Source organism: Dermochelys coriacea, chromosome 12 (assembly GCF_009764565.3).
Source record: "Dermochelys coriacea isolate rDerCor1 chromosome 12, rDerCor1.pri.v4, whole genome shotgun sequence".
Classification (NCBI taxonomy): Eukaryota; Metazoa; Chordata; order Testudines; family Dermochelyidae; genus Dermochelys; species Dermochelys coriacea.
Window position 1 is genome coordinate 17,207,599 of NC_050079.1, and position 16,602 is coordinate 17,224,200.

General features: G+C 36.2%; 1 protein-coding gene across 10 annotated transcripts in view; it reads left to right on the forward strand.

The window, feature by feature from the left end:
* Positions 1–16,602, forward strand: part of ZNF423 (zinc finger protein 423) — a 324,001-nt gene that overhangs the window by 222,552 nt on the left and 84,847 nt on the right. For 5 of the 10 annotated variants that reach the window (XM_038368893.2, XM_038368890.2, XM_038368892.2 and 2 more), the window contains one exon: positions 5,659–5,748. The exons of the other annotated variants lie outside the window; for them this stretch is intronic. In XM_038368893.2, the coding sequence (XP_038224821.1) occupies positions 5,659–5,748 (90 nt within the window). The remainder of the gene's footprint in view (positions 1–5,658; positions 5,749–16,602) is intronic. 10 annotated transcript variants of the gene reach the window in all.

Genomic DNA, 16,602 nt, shown 5'->3' on the forward strand with positions numbered 1-16,602 from the left:
GAGGATAGTCAGCACATTTCAGAATAGAGATCTTAATACAATAATGTGTTAAAGGAAGGCATTAATTCTGTTTAAATGTTCTATTTTTCTTATGCATTGTTAGTTAAACATGCGGTTTGAATTCTCAGTTATTTAAATTGGCAAAATTTTGAAAGGTGCTTCTTGGTAAACAAAATTCCTTTCCATCCAGTCATGACATTGTGTCAAATGACTGAGACAAAACTGTCTGATTCTTGAGAGGGAAACCCTACAGGCCTTTGGCCAAGTATTAGGATTTGACTACACTTACAGTACTGCAGCAGCACAGCTGCAATGCTAAGTGAAGATGGTATCTACAATGAAAGGAGAGCCTGTCCCATCGGTGCAGGGACTTCACCTCTCCAAGAGGCAGTAGCTATGTTGATGGGAGAAGACCTCCCATCTACACCAGGCGTTGGCGTTAGGTCGGTATAACTGCATCGCTCAGGGGTGTGGATTTTCCACACTTGTGAGTGACGTAGTAATACCAGCATAGATTTGTAGTGTAGCCCAGTGCTGAATTAAAATGTATACATGGTAGCAATGATGATAACACTGGAATACAGTGTCTTTGTAATAGCTTTCAAGTGTTAAGGCAAATAAAAAATGTGCCAGATTGTTTTTGAAGCATTAAATGCAAGTGATCAATGATAACATATTTCTGGACTTAACGGTTGAATGTGTGAATTATTTATGAACACATTAAGAATTCAAAATATATTTGTAAAACTTTCATATTTTTAAAGCATATTTTAAGTGTTGCTCTTTTAATGCACAGTTGCAAGCACAACCCTTATACATTAATGTAGTATTTGTTTTAAACATCTAATTCTTTATGGATTTCTTTTAATTAATAAGTAGTACTGGAATCACACGTTAAGGTAGCTGTCTACTATTTAAAGTTGTTTTTAGAAAGGAAAAACTGGTATACAAACCTTTATGAGCTACATGTATTCTGTTTAGAAATGCGTATTTGGGCCTTGATCCTCATATGTGCTTTGCCTATATAAACCTCTGGGTGTGCATGGAATACTGTTGTCCTAAGTGGGGCTCTATGCCTGTGTAGGCATCTGTCTGCATGGAACTTGTTGCAGGATTGAGAGTCTTAGAATGCAATATGTATTATACCTATAAGCCTAAATGTAATTGTTGGCCTACCTAAAGCGCTTGTTTTGAGTTTTACATTAGTTCTCTGTTATTGTTAATAATAATAAGTAATGATTCATGTAGATACTTAAATAACACAGTGGTGAGCATGGTACATATGTAGTAGGAGGATATGGCACTGTAAATGTACACCACTAATAATTAAACTACAGTATTAATAGTTAATAGTGTAGTTTCATTCAGGGCCAGAGCTCAAACTCGCATGGACTTTAGCAGGAAATGTTGGGCCCTAATAGAATCCAATATCTAATTGGCTTCCTATTTTAAAATGGTCTTCATAATTGTACATGTTAGCCCATTCTTTCTTTCTGCCACATGGAAAATTTGTTGCCAGAAATACTAATAACTTTGTCATCCAGATACACAGTGTAGCTATGTTTCAGAGCAGCAGCCGTGTTTATCTGTATTCGCAAAAGAAAAGGAGTACTTGCAGCACCTTTAGAGACTAACAAATTTATTTGAGCATAAGCGTTCGTGAGCTACAGCCCACTTCATCAGAATTAAGCTATGGTCTCTTACAATTGTTATCTATGCATATTTGTCCCTAGAAATTACTCTGTTTCATGAAAATGTATTTTGTTTTGCTTGTTTATCTACCAGAAAAGAAACAGTGTTTTCCTTAATATATTCATTCGTATTTTCCTCTTGCATTTTTTCGTTTCATTTACACCTTGCATAATAGTAGTTCAGTTTTCACTGACATTTTTATAGCTGCTATGACAACATTCCTGTTTTGCATGATTCATGCATAATCGTCTGTGATCACGGTTTTATATTGCTTTCATTCTCTCTTAACCGTGTTAAGAATCCTTTTTGCCCTTCAACCCAATTTTCATATGCAGTTATGATTAAACTCGTTTAAACATTTTCCTGGTAGTTTCATATTTATTCATAAAGGGGAGCAGTTGATAAAACACCTTTTCTGTAATTAGTTTGAGTTTTAAGTCTGATGTGTCTTCAGAGTTATCATTAGCAGGCATCTCAATCAATTCACAGTCTTTCAACATCTGTTAACTAGTGTGGCAAAAACGTCTCTTTCCAGTAAACTTTCATGTGTGTAATCTGTGATATTTTGATGCTGTAACTTGTTCTTCACTTTAGTGGTATTGTTAACCTTGAAAATTATTGTATTTTCAAAAACAACAACAACAACCCTACCCCCAAATAAAAAAAACGAGAATTGTATTTAGCAGTCTGCAGAAATACTTTCTGCCTGCTTCTTGGATTATTTGTACATCTGTGGGCACATATCTATGAATATAAGTGCACACAGTCTTCACAGAGTCCCTCTCCACCAACCCTGAAGTGGGAAAAGAAGGTAAGTTCTCACCATATGAAATTTTGGTTCTAACTATGGGTGGCAAAATTACTCAACTCTTTCCCACTATAAAGTCAGCACCTCAGTTTCCAATCAGACCTTTCTACCTTTCTCCTGATTTAAAAAAAAAACAAAGAATCAGAATCTTCCTATAAACAAAGCTCTATCATTTTCAGGTCTGTTCTTCAGACTTTTCTAGAGTGATGCTGCAAAGATATCTTTTGTTCTTTACATGAATTTGTTTATTTCTTCACATTTGAATCCTGCTGCTTTGAATTGTACAGAGTTTTGCCTTCAATGGCACCAGTGCTTGCTTAAGAAATTAACCAATTTACTAAATAATTGAGGTCCTAAACAATAACAAAATGATTTCTTTAAAACGTGGCATCTGACGGTATAATTGTATATGACATACTTGATTTCCCTTTTCCTGAAGGACTTCACTTTGAAGTTATATTTTCTCTATTAAAATGTTTTTCATATAGTTTTCTTTTTTATTAGAAAAGTTTATCGACTCTGCATCACTTTTGGATAAAGATGCTGAAAAGAACCAGTTTTTTTAGATTAAATTAAAACTGAATTAAACTTCATTATCTCTAAACAGTGAAGAAATTAAGAATTAAAGATAGCATTCATCAACAGGATGAATACGTAAAAAACAAAAAAAAAACCCCTAAAACTCAACATTAGGTTCCCTTTAATCAGTTCCTGCTACCACTAATTGCACATGAGCAAGAATGATCTAGTCAAAGGGGATAACGTCTTCCTGTGAGAAGATTGTCATTTCTGTGGTCATAAGGTATGTAGAGAAGATTGTAGAGGTCCTAGAACAGCAACAGTTACATTCTCTCTTCGATATAAAGGAGCCATATTGTACACCATCACATCTACAGGTTCCACTGGTTGTTTATACTGTAATTCTATGTACAGCTTTTGGATCTTCTTTGTCCCTGTAGCTTTGTACCAATTCTGTCTTGAAATCTAGGTGTTTATGATGTTTTAACAGGCAGGTTGCTGTAGTTAAGCACTACTATGCTTTTTCTTGGAGAAAGAAGATTTCCCTGTTCTTCAAGTCTTGCCAATCCAGTGGTGCAGTTTTTAATGCCTTTTCATCCAAAGCTGCAAGGAAATCAGCTACCATTTCTGTTTCTGCACTAGCAAGATATCTGGGCTTACCTAAAAACAAACAAATAGGGGTGGGAGGCAAAGAAGTGCATATATGGGAAAATTTAACATCTTTGGCCAAAGTTATAAAATGTCCATGCACCATTCATTTTATCTTTTTGGGGAGGTGTGGACGCTGTTCCAGTCTACCCTGTCATTGGACAGTGGGAAGAGAAAGTGCACAGTACTAGAAAGGTAGCTCTAAGTCCCTTTCTTACTAATAAGAACACTGATAAAGAACACTTCCTAATAAAAATCACGTCTGTGGTTTTAAGCACCTGCACCCACTGACTTCAGAGGGAGCTGCAAATGCTCAGCACTTCTGATGATCAGGTCCAAAACATTTCCTTCCTTCCTTCTCCTGTTATGGAAAACATCTGTATTTGAATAAGAGGGTTATCAAGTTATGTACACTGAAACTTGTCTGATCATCCAATGGACAAATCAGAATGTTTGTCTATTAGATATAGGTCCAAATTCATTTTCAATGTAACTCCATTTACTTCAAAGGGATACAGTTGGTGCATTGCCTTTAAATAAGGATCAAATTAAATGGCAGTGCAAATCTTGGGGAGACTTTAACCTGGTCCTTTAAGTCAAGAGACTGCCCATTACAAATGGTCATTAGAGCAAATTTCATTGTGATAATCATACTTGATTAGCAAATCAGGTCAAGTATAATTTTTCACTCCTTCCTGAGGGATAAAAATATTATTTTCATATCTCCTGAGTAATCGGAGTACTTTCTTTCCTGATCATTCTTTAGTGTAGAGAGAAACTTTTCAACAGCAAGAATTTCATGCACATTATTCTGACCTATGAAGAGCATTTCATTTCTTTTAAATATACTGTGTGTTTCAGTACACCTTTGACTCATCATTTTCTGTCAAGTTCTTGGTGCAGAGTGAACCAGTTGCTCTGCAGTAAGTAACAAACATGTTTGGTCACTTTTATTTTGGATTTTTGTAGTGGAAACTCTTTGTGGGTCAACTTATTAGCAACTTTCTGGACTCTTTAAGGAATCAAGAGATTTCTACTTCATGTTCTTCTCTCTTTAGATTATTCCAGATTGAGGTGTATGTATTGTTCTAGTTTTGAATTGGCAGATTCAATTCCTTTAAATTTGCTTTACTAAAAAATTTATTTCTTGTGGCCCTGTCTCTTAGCAGGAAGGTTCTAACAATTGCCTCTGTGTCTTCAGTTGAACTTTGAGAGAGAAGATTTTAGTTTCATTATCAGACTTTCCTAAAGTAATATCAGATTTTAAATGAACCAGTAACTCTGTTGATCTATCATAATCAATCTGCTTTTCTTTAGAGACAGTTTTCATTCTTTGTCAGGCAAAACATTGACTCTTACCTTGGACTAATGATGCTATTTTACAACTCAAAAGCATTATTTGTCCTATTTTATTGGCTAGGGAAAGACACAATACAGCCAAATACTACAGTTTCCAGGTGGATCAAGGCCTATGCAAGAATACTTCGAACAACAGGATCTTAAGTCTCTCCATTCTGCATGAAGCTTTATTCTGCTGGGAGTTGTAAGCAATTCTCAGATGGAATGTAACTTTTTGAAAATTAAAGAGTAGCAACTGAGTCAAACGTACATATTTTTCCTACCCGCCATAAACTTGTATTAACTTCTGCAGAAAATGCACTTTCAGTCATAGGATCTGTCAGATACTATAGTCATTTTAAGGTAAGGGGCTATTGCCTGCTTCTATTGTCAATTACATTTCTATATGGTGAGGACTGAACTTCTTTTCCAACTCCTAGATTGATGAAGAGGGGAGGTATGAAAAAGAATGATTACTTACTAGTAATGGTGTTTTCCATAGTCCTCCTCTTCAGCAACACACTTTCTCCTGCCTCCCCTGAATCTCTTTCCTCTTTGTTTTGTTGTGTTGCAATTAACCCATGCACTGGGGGTAAATGAGGTGCTGACCTCACGGGGAAGAGTTGAGTTTTTTTACCTCCTGTTTCCTGTAGGTGCAGCCAAAACCCCATATGGTGAGACGTTACCTTCTTTTCCAGCTCCTGCACTGGTGGAGAGGAGGACTATGAAAAATGTCACTGCAGGTAGGAGATAAAGTATACGCTGAACTTTATATATGTATAAACAGTTAGGTACTGTAGTAAATATAACCACATGCAGAGGTTAACCCTGCCTTTAGATGCAGAGTCATGTGTTGTCTTGTTTCAGAGTAGCAGCCGTGTTAGTCTGTATTCGCAAAAAGAAAAGGAGTACTTGTGGCACCTTAGAGACTAACAAATTTATTAGAGCATAAGCTTTCGTGAGCTACAGCTCACTTCATCGGATAAGCTTTCGTGAGCTACAGCTCACTTCATCGGATGCAATCGGATCCGATGAAGTGAGCTGTAGCTCACGAAAGCTTATGCTCTAATAAATTTGTTAGTCTCTAAGGTGCCACAAGTACTCGTTTTCTTTTTCAGACTAACACAGCTGCTACTCTGAAACCTGTGATTATGCAAGGCACTGAATTTAGCCGTATAGAGTGGAAATGTGTTGTCTTGTGTAAGCTCACCCATACCTATCAAAGAATAAGATCAGTGTCTTTGAATATAGTGTTGTTGTATAATTCTAAGACTAATTGTTGTAAAATTGTAAAAATTGTTGTTTTTCATTCAGTTATGCCAGAGTAAATCCATTGACTCTAGGTTTTACTCCAGAATAACCAAATGCAGTTTTGCTCCATGTGTTAGATGATCAGTATCAGCTAGTATCAACAGCATGTCATTTGTTACAGCTTGTTTTACTCATCCCATTGCCAATATGTCTTCTCTAGCATATGGGGATATGGACTATCATTTTCTAATTCTGCATCTGTGACTTTTATCAAGAGAAAAATGTCCGCAACAAAAAATCAAATGATGAAAGATCATGCAATGTTCAGTAACCGGACAGTGCTGAACAAAACTGTGGCCAGATGTAGGTAGCTGATATTCTCTGACATGGTCTAATTCTTAAGATATTTAAGAAATAGTTAAAGTAAAAAAATATACATAGGAATTTTGTCATGATCAGATTAAGTTTTTACACCCAAAATTTAGGACTGTCAAAACAGAAAAAAAATCTTAAAAATCTAATGTTAATAGATATGTTCCCATTTATAGAAAAAAAGGCATGGAAAGAATTTTTATTTTTAGAGGAATAACACTAGTATGCCAGAACCAGAAAGTGAAATTGATTAGATGCTGGCTGTAAACAAAAATGAAACTATCTTGTTTTCAATGTACTTGGACAACAATGTGCAAAAATGATCACATATGGTGAAAAGTAAATTTCTAAAAAATATTTCCGTTAGACTCTAAAGAGTTATATTGATAAACCTGTCAAGGAACAGTTTATTTTTTTTTAATGAATCTATACCTGACAATAATGCTTTAAAAGCAAAGTGTCTTATTGAAGTAACCCAAAAAAGTAAGAAATTTCAGAGTTTAGAAGGGAAAAAAAAACAATTTGTCACTTTGGCAATTATCATAATTCACAGAGATGTCAGTCTGGAGTTTAGGTGGAAAAGTCTGAATGTTCTTGCTTAAGAATGTTTTTAAATCTTACAAATCTAGTAATTTTTTGTAGCTGAAATGTATGAGAGAGGCGGAATACTTTTAAAAAAAACTATGTGTATTAAAACCCATGAATTACTTATAGTTCTGATAATACAGAAATGTTTAAAACATACAGCGCAGCTGTTAAATATGTTGATAGGGAATTATTAAAATTAAATACGGATTCTTGCCATTACTCTTAACAGCACCTTTAAATCTATAATTTATTTTGTCAGTGTTGGAGGCATTAATGTCTATTGTCAAGGCCTTTAATACTTACAGCTTTTCCAGGTTTGCCTAACAGGCCATTTGGAGCCATTACACTCTATTGGTGCAATGTGGATGCTATGCATAGGTACTAAGCCTCACATGCCAAAAACTCCTTATGAAGTTGTTGCTGAAAAAAACTTACTGCACCTGCTTCATAACCTGTTTTTAAACCAAACTATGCAGTTGTTTTTAAGTGCCACTGCCAAACTGCTCAACAATGTTGAGTGCAGCAGCTCTGGAGGTTGGTGCAGAAAATCGTCATAAACTACCCAGTCTTGAATGGTTTGTGCTTTGTGCAACTGTAATCCCTGAAATCTGAAATGTCTGTGTAACAACTTTCGTTTTTGTTTTTTTTTAAAGATACTTGTGTGATGCAGTCTTGTAAGCCAAATTTTAGCAATACAGAGCAAGGGCACGGTTACTTGTAGAGCTATGGCTCAGGATGCCTTGGTTATTAACCCTGCAAATAAGGTTTTTTCCCCCTTTAAGTGGAAATATCCATCAGACCATTAACTACAGCGAGCATGGTGATATCACTCTTGCATATTTATTTTATATAAACATTAGTTGTGAAAAAAATTTTAGACCAAAAATATATCTATCAAAGAGCCTTGTCCAATAACCTATTTTTCTTGTGATTAAATTGAGGGAACTGCTGCCTTTAGCAATCTAGGAATGTGGTGAAACCACATCCATTGTACACAACATTTTATTTGGGTAGAGGTATTCAAAGTGGCATCACAGCGTGAAATCCATTAACAGCAAAACTTGTTAAATTCAGTAAAATTAATCTGATGTGGAGCCCTGAATAAGAAAATATAGTTTGTTTCCATAGTTGATTATCAAAGTGTATTTTGAATGAGTTCTGGGCAAAAGTTGTATTCTTTGTGGATGTCTGCCTTCTAATGAGCATAAAACCCACTTTAATGTAGGTTCTAGGCTTTGTAGGTGCAAGTTCCCTTACTTCTAGTAAAAGTAAGGGCTGTGCATCCAGCCTTAAAACCAGTATGCAGCTACAAGTCTTAAGAGATAACTTGTACCCCACAAACGAAACATGCATAGGTCTTCAACTGGGTTCCATTATGCACCTTAACTAGACCTCAACTAAAATATACTGCAATCTTTACTCATGTGAGTGGCCCTTATTCACATGTGTGGTCCCACGTGAAGTCAGTAGAACTGCTTACATAATTATAGACTATTGATGTGAGGGAGTGCTGCATGATCCAACAGTTAAAACCCAATCAACTTAATTTCCATTCCCTTTCCCCCATTAGGCCTTGATCCTGATGCTCTTACTACTCTGTGTAGTCCTTTTGACTTCAGTGGGATTTCTTCTGGTAGTAAGCACTATGCACAGAGTAAGGTTTTTCAGGATTATGACCAAGCAGCCTCCTCTGAGCTAAAGACAGAGTAAATGGTATTTTTAAATAAAACCTACACAGCATTTTGTCGTAGAAATTAAGGCCAGAAGGGATCGCTAGATCATCTGTTCTGGCATTATTGATGTTAAACAAAACAACCATATTAACTTCAGCTCTAATCAGAAGATAAAGAAATCTACTGGGGGGAAAACCCTTTAAACTGTTGGGGGAAAGCTATCATTTTCAGACTTTAAAGCCAGCATCAGCTACCAATTGAGAGCTGAAAATGTAATGACTTGATAGTTTCATTTAAAGTAGACACAATACTATCCCCCTCCCCAGTCCTTCCCTTGCTAAATAAACATGCACGTGAGTGAATAAAGGCTAACACTAGTGACTGTATGTTTAATCAGACAAAATAACTTCTAGACAGATTTCAGCATGACACCGAGTGAGGGAGTCTTAAGCCTTAGTGTCACAATCATCAGCTGTCTAAAAATCAAAAGCTACGTGTGCTAAAAACACTTCAGCAAAAAATCTCGAGACTCCTAACACTTGCAGGTGTGCACATTGGGCTGCATCGGATTTCATATCTGCCTGTGTGCCTTCTGTCTGGGCTGCTGTTAATGTAAGTTAGTTCTCACTGGTGAAAAGCTGTTTGCATGCTGTTCCTCTCCAATCAGGTTTAATGTCATTTAGGGCTTGTTTCTTGTGTAACAAGGCTGGAATTTCTTGTTTCAGTTCCTGTTTGCAGTGTGTGTTAGCTCAGCCTCTTACTCCTTTGCCAAGCTGGCAGAGGATGGGGGTTGACTTCCTGTGCAGATGATGTAAAAGTGATTCTGTGATTCTTCGTCTGCAGCCATTGGGAGATAAAAGCCAGGACAGTGGGGATTGTAAAGAGGGAGCCAAATTATATGTATAATATTAAAGTGAGTGCATTTGTGGTTTTGCTGTTCTCCAGGGTTTTTTACAAGTAGAAAAACATGAATTAGCATTTTACATTTCCATATATTGACTGGCAAAATAGCCTCCTCTCAATTAAGACCTATAGCTTTTTGGGATATATGCAACAATTTTATAAAATATTTACAGCAAGATTTGCATTTTACACAGTATTACAATTTTTCTTGTGTTTTAGCAGAAAGGGCTGAGGCCTAAGAGAGGAAATGCATTCCATGTATCAAGAAGAGAACTAAAACTGGATTGCTAGCATTCAGCAGTAGAAATGTCCAGGGTTGATTATTATTTCCAGTAATTTCTAAGGTTGATTTTGCCAACCAGCTATTTGTTATATCCTCTTTAAGGACCATGTTCCCTATGCAGATCTATTATTTTCTTTTAAAGCTGGCTTTGGAAGAGACTGTTTTTAGCTTTGTGCTAGACAGATAAGTAGAACATTCACTCTGCCCCCCCCCCATGTAAATGCACGCTGTAAAGAACATAGCTATTTCCTGGATAATTTGCAGTTGTATATTTTATGTTAATTTCACCGAAAATATTGCACCCCTGCCAGGTTTAGTAGAGGCTCACTGTGATATGAATAATTTCTAGCGAATCATTTTTTTTCTTCATTTAAGATTTGGCACCTTTTAAAGATTTTAATAATAGCAACAAGGAGGAAGATTTAGAATAAGTGAAACGTTAGAGCCAAAGAAACTCACGTTGAGCGCTAATGTAAAATAGCAAGAATAATTACATGGAAAACAGTTTCCACAGATGTTTTTCCTTGTAATGTAATAACTATTTACTAAACTGTTTATTTTAGGCCCTCGGTTTACAATAAAATATTTATACATGCTCTGCTGTAATAAAAAAATATTGACAAAATACTATAGAGATTTTTTAAAAAGACAATTAGTATTTCTCTGTCTAGAAAGTGAACACAACAAAAGTTGTATGTACCATTTTTCATGTACAGTATTTTGAGAGGTTTGGTAAAATAACTGTCACTAGCTGGAGTACTCACCTTGAACTAACAGATAAGAAATTGCTGTGTATAAAAATTGAGCCACAACATATTGCAGAATACGAAGGCTAGCACTCTAAGGACTGAAGAGAAGTATGTCCCTTTCTTTTATAGAAAAACATAATCTTGCCGTTGGAGTGTTAAATAATAAAGCTACCTCCCATAAAAGTAAAATCTGTCTATATTATGAACAAGATTAAAGTTTAAGCTGATAAACCACAAATATTTTTATAATTTTTGTATATAAATGCATATATGTATTAATACTCTAATACAATAAAGAATATTGGAATATTTAGACATATTGCTTCATCTTGTCTGCACCAGATTTATAACATGATTAATTCAAAAGATTATTAGCATACATTTACCCTGTGTATATATTTATGTACAGTGAATATATATTTATGCATGATAATGTTAAAAAGCGCAACAGAACCTAATAGGCTTGTACATAAATATATAGCATAAATGAATCATGTTTTCAAACTTCCATGATCTTGCCTATTAAAACCTTTAATATGTTAGTATTTCTTAATGTGTAATATCTTGCCTCCCTATTTCACCTTGAAGAAAAAAGCTGCTTTTTTAGAAATGCTTTCCCATCCTTTAATTGAGTATCTAAAGCATATCATAAGATCAGTGGTCCATTGTATATAGAGAAGTAACTTTTTGTGAGGCAGGTGAGGACGACAGAAAACAAGTCCAAAACATCACCATCTCTTTGTGGAGTGAAGATGGGCCCCAAACATCCCTTTAGATCTAAACAGCACCAAACTTTGGAGAGAAATGGAATCTAAACTCAGAGTCAGGTTTTGTGATTGACTTTTAAAACAAACTTGGACACTGCAATTTGGGGAACAGGAAGGGTTCAAAATCTGGAACTCACTCCAAATTTGGCAGCTCATTTTCCATTTTCAAGTAGATCATTCCCTTACATTTTTGTCTTAGTATATGGGTGAACTTTATAATTGGAGAAGAAGCTATATGGCTTGCAGAAGCCTTGTAAAATCATCTTGAACTTTAAAATATACTTGCTAGCCCTTTATCTTGGCCATTGTTTTATGAAAAAAATAAAGATACTTTATTGTCCTATTTAAAAATTATTCATTCTGGGTGAATGAGCACGTAGAATTTTGTCAGGTTGTGTTACAGAGTGCACAAAAATAAATAGTGTAGAGCAGAAAACTGCAAGCTTGAGAACCAAAACTGAACAAAAGAGGGAGCTAAGAAATCTAAAATGCTCAGTTTTAAGACAGGATAATCATGGTTAACAGATGTCTCCAAATTTTCTGTTTTGTTATAGACATTTTTTTCCATGGCTGTTTTATACACATACTTCCATATATATATATATATATATATATGGAGTATGTGTGCCAGCATATTGTGCCATGCATCCTATATATGAAGACAGTCATATTCTCTCGTTCTCCCACGTCCCTTCTCCCAAATATCTGCACTGTGGAATTTAATCAGAACTGCTTTGTAATAAGTGCATACTTACGATTTCTTAATAAGGTTATTTTTATCAGAGGAAAATAAATAATGCAATTGGCTAATCAGTGCAGTATTTTTAGTAGAGTAGAACAAAGTTTAGTTCTTGGCTGTTAGCCTTTTGGTACCTTCCTGTTCAAGAAATGTTGATACACTGAGGAATGTTGCCACGTTATGCAATTTTTAAAAAAATGCAACTCCTTTTGAGTCTTCAGGCAGCAGAAGGGTCCAAAGTTAGTGTTAAAGCAAACAAAGGAATTTGAGCTTAGAAATCGGTATTACTGTGCACATACCAATTTTTTCCCAAGGACTCTGTTATTGTATAAACTGATGATTTTGTTTTTAAATTATATTTTGAAAGGTGTTGACACCCAGAATTGTCTAGGAAGTACTTTAATACCTATGTAATGTTAGTTTGCTAGTTCAAGAAGTGGAGTGGTTACAAGTGTTGCAGTTTTGGTTGGAGTTCACGATTGACCCCTTGTTGATTTCTGAGGTGCTGGAGGTATTAGTAAATTATTACATTTCCTAATTTGTAAATTAGTTTAAATTAAAGTAAATTAGCTAATTCTCTTCCCCAGTATCTTTGTAAAGGCCATTTACTGTTTATTGCAGTCAAAGTCATTATCCTTGTCAGTGATTTTGGAAACGGAATACATCTGATTCAGTTTCATGGGTTTGAATCACCTATGTAATTGAGGGCAAAATTGGACCTTCTCTCTTTCTCTGAGATATCAACTTGCAATCTAAGGGCTTGTCTGCATGGGGAGTTATTCCTGATTACCTGTTCCTGAATAATTCCATGTGTGGACACACTTATTCCAGAATAAGTGCCTTGTTCTGAATTAGTTTAATCCACTTATAAAGGATTAAACTAATTCAGAATAAGGCACTCTTCTTCTGGACTAAGAGCATCCACACATGGAGTTAATCAGGAATAGGTAACTCGCTTTAAATTCACAATCTATTTTGGTCCTGATTAATTCCATGTGACAAGCCCTGAAATATCATATTAAGGTATCTGTAGCTTCCTCTTAGGCACAGGTTAAAATTCTTTTCAGTAGATCTTGACTAGTATTTTGCACTCTCTGTGCATAGATCTCTCATTAACCTGAGTGGGAATTTTGTGCTCGTACATAAAACAGAAACGTGGGAGGTGAGATCCACCATGCACCATGGAGATTAGGAACTTGCCACTTAAATCAGACAACATTATAGGTGTTGCAGTGTGGAAAAATTGCACATAAGGGGTTGAATAAAGGAATATTGCAGGAAAACACGTCTAAAAGAGGACTTTGTGGAAAGAGTAGATTTTTCTGAAGGACGCGTGGTATGAGTTATAATGGAGACATTCTCATATAAAATTCACCTAGTATCCTTACCATACTTATGAACATAATGAATAAACTGGCAAATGGCATTATTTTAATAAACTGTTGGCTGTTAGCTCCTCTTATATTTTGTCAGAAAATGAGTTCAGAGGAATGGATTTTGCCAAAGAAGCGATCTCCAATTTTCTCTTGGAACTATACTTCTAGAATTTGTAAAGGTTTATGTCTGTAACAACTTACATTTTCATTTTAGTTTTTCATTTGCTGCTGTGGATTTGTATTAATTTTGCAGCATTCACTGAAATTGATCCAGCCCTTTTATATAATTTGCCAGCATGAAATATTACTTCAAAGATAAGCTTTGTTATTAAATGCTTAATCTTGAATACTTGTCTTATTTGGTATGAATGATCTTTGAGAACTAGGCAAAGAGAAGTGTACTAGTGTGGTTTTAAAGCATCTGTAACTGGAAGAGCCCAAGTTAGTTTACAAAGGTTGGCCTCTCCTCAGTTTGCTATTGCAGCAGCTGGACTTCATTAAGTGCTAGCGTTAATTATTGGGAGACTGTTTGTTCCGTATGTGTGCAGAAACACTTGGGGTAACGCTCAAAAAAAGGTCACCTTGAAATGGAAGCTTATAGGAAAAAAATAAAAAGGACCAGTACTGCCACTGATTTCAAAACATTTCTTACTCCAAGCTGATTTCTGAAAATGAAGAGAGAACACTGCAGTATGGCCATAAGGAATTTTTTTAACTGCTTGGTATTTTTTGACAGGGCTGAGGAGGGTGCTAGACTAATGTGCCCTGAATTAATACAAGTGAAAGATATTAATGTTGTGTTTTCTGTAATTTGTGTGTGTGAATATTCCCTTTTTATCCTCTAGAGCTTTCAGGCCATGTACTGTATGGTTCGAGGAGGAATTATTAATAACTGCATAAACTGTAAATAGATTCTGTGGAGAAAGTCTGTTAGGGGAAAAATGTTTAGGGGGATGAATGTCACAAAGAACAGCATGAAACACGTGGCAGCTTAAAACGAGTATTGCTTGGAACTGTTGTCTCTCAGAGCTGGTGACATTCAGGCAAAGTGGGCTAAATTCAGCCCTGATGAAAGCAGGTGTAATTATATCCAGCCAGGTGTCCTTTTACCCACTTGCATCAAAGCTCAGTTTAGTCCTGTATACCTGGATAATTGTTAAACAAAAATAAAGTGGGGAGCACTGAGGGAGAGGGAACGTGAGATTGGAGGAGAATTAGGTTATTACATTTCCTCCTTAATTCTTCATCAGGGCTGCTGCCTGTATTTTCTACAGAAAAATCAATGCATTCTGATTCTGTAATTTCCCATGGTGCCTCACTCAGAGCACAGTGTGCCATGGGAGGTGACATATCCGGTCATGGCAGCTTGAACTATTTTTCCAGTGAAAGAATTCATTGGAATTTCACAACCTTTGCATGCTTTTGTGAAAACACTCATTTGTGTTTGCGCCAACCCGCTAATGGCGGATGCCGGGGTTTGTGAATCCCACCTACATTCGGTGCTCGTTATGGCATGGAATGTGCCGTTAATAATGCATCTGTGAAACTCAGCTGTGAGGGAGCCAAGTAATTATCCCACTGTAGCGTTCTCTGCTTCAGTGTCATCACAACTGGGGCTTCATTAAAAGTCCTAACAGTAGAGATGTTGTGTGGTGCAGCCTGTATATATATTTTTTCATTTAAATTATCAGCAATGCCATGGCTCAGAGGTAATTTGACTTTTTGAAACCGTGGAGCCCCTGTGAATTTCCTTCCTCCTCTCCCTCTCGCTGCCGCACCAGCTGATCAGCCCCAGAAGAACAAAAGGTTTATCTGAAGCTATGAAGCATATATTCACCAGCTTCTGGCGTCGAGATAAAAAAAATCAAAGTACTCCATTGAACATGTTAATACTGAGCAAAATGCACACAGCCAGACACTAAACCTTTACAGGGATTTAGGCATTTGAAAAGTGATACTCTGATCAGGTCTAGAGTTAGTTTCCTTAGCACAGAGTAAGCAGTATCATAAAATAATATTGTTTTTTAAATCAATGGAAAGCTTAACGTTTCCCCTCCTCCCCTTTTGTTTTATTGCTTTGTCTGGTTTCTGTCAGGCAGGTAGTCACAAACTCTTGGGTAAAGGGGAGGTATTTTACTTTTCTGATACTGCATTCCTCCAGTAGAATATTTAGTATAAACCTCCTGAATAAAAAATAAATACAAGATAGCAGTAATGAAAGGATTGGTGGCTTCTTACAGCTCTCTAAGACAGTTGGGACAGTTTTAAAAATGATTAGTCTAGTTACTTTCTTCTTTCTCTTCTACCAGCTTTCTTTCCCTAGTGGCTCTCCTCTTGTTTTGTCATCTTCACCTTTTTCTTTGAGAGAGTCTAGCACTTTTACAGTAGCCTGGGATTCTTGTCAGTGGGAAGCAGGATCAGGCCTTTAGTATGCTACAGATAAACCTATTCTGAGTTGTCTCTGGCTTAACATAAATCTACCAGCTTGGTGAACTTTGGAGGTCCTGACCTGTGTTTCCATCCTACCTCACTACAACAGCAAACCCAATGCTGTTTTGTTCAAAGGTCGATTAAACAAAGAAATAAAGAAAGTACTAGTTTTATCTTCTAATTTGCAGAACTATGGCCTAAATATTGCAGTCTTAAGAATGGCCACGCTGGGTCAGACCAATATCCTGTCCTCTGATACAGGCCAGTGCCAGATGCTTCATAGGGTATGAACAGAACAGGGTAATTATCAAGTGAGTCATCCCCTGTCATCACTTCCCAGCTTCTGGCAGTTAGAAGTTTAGGGGTTGCATCTCTGACGATGGGGTTGTGTCCCTGACCATCTTGGCTAATAGCCATTGGTGGATGTATCTTCTATGAACGTATCTAATTCTGGTTTGAACCCCGT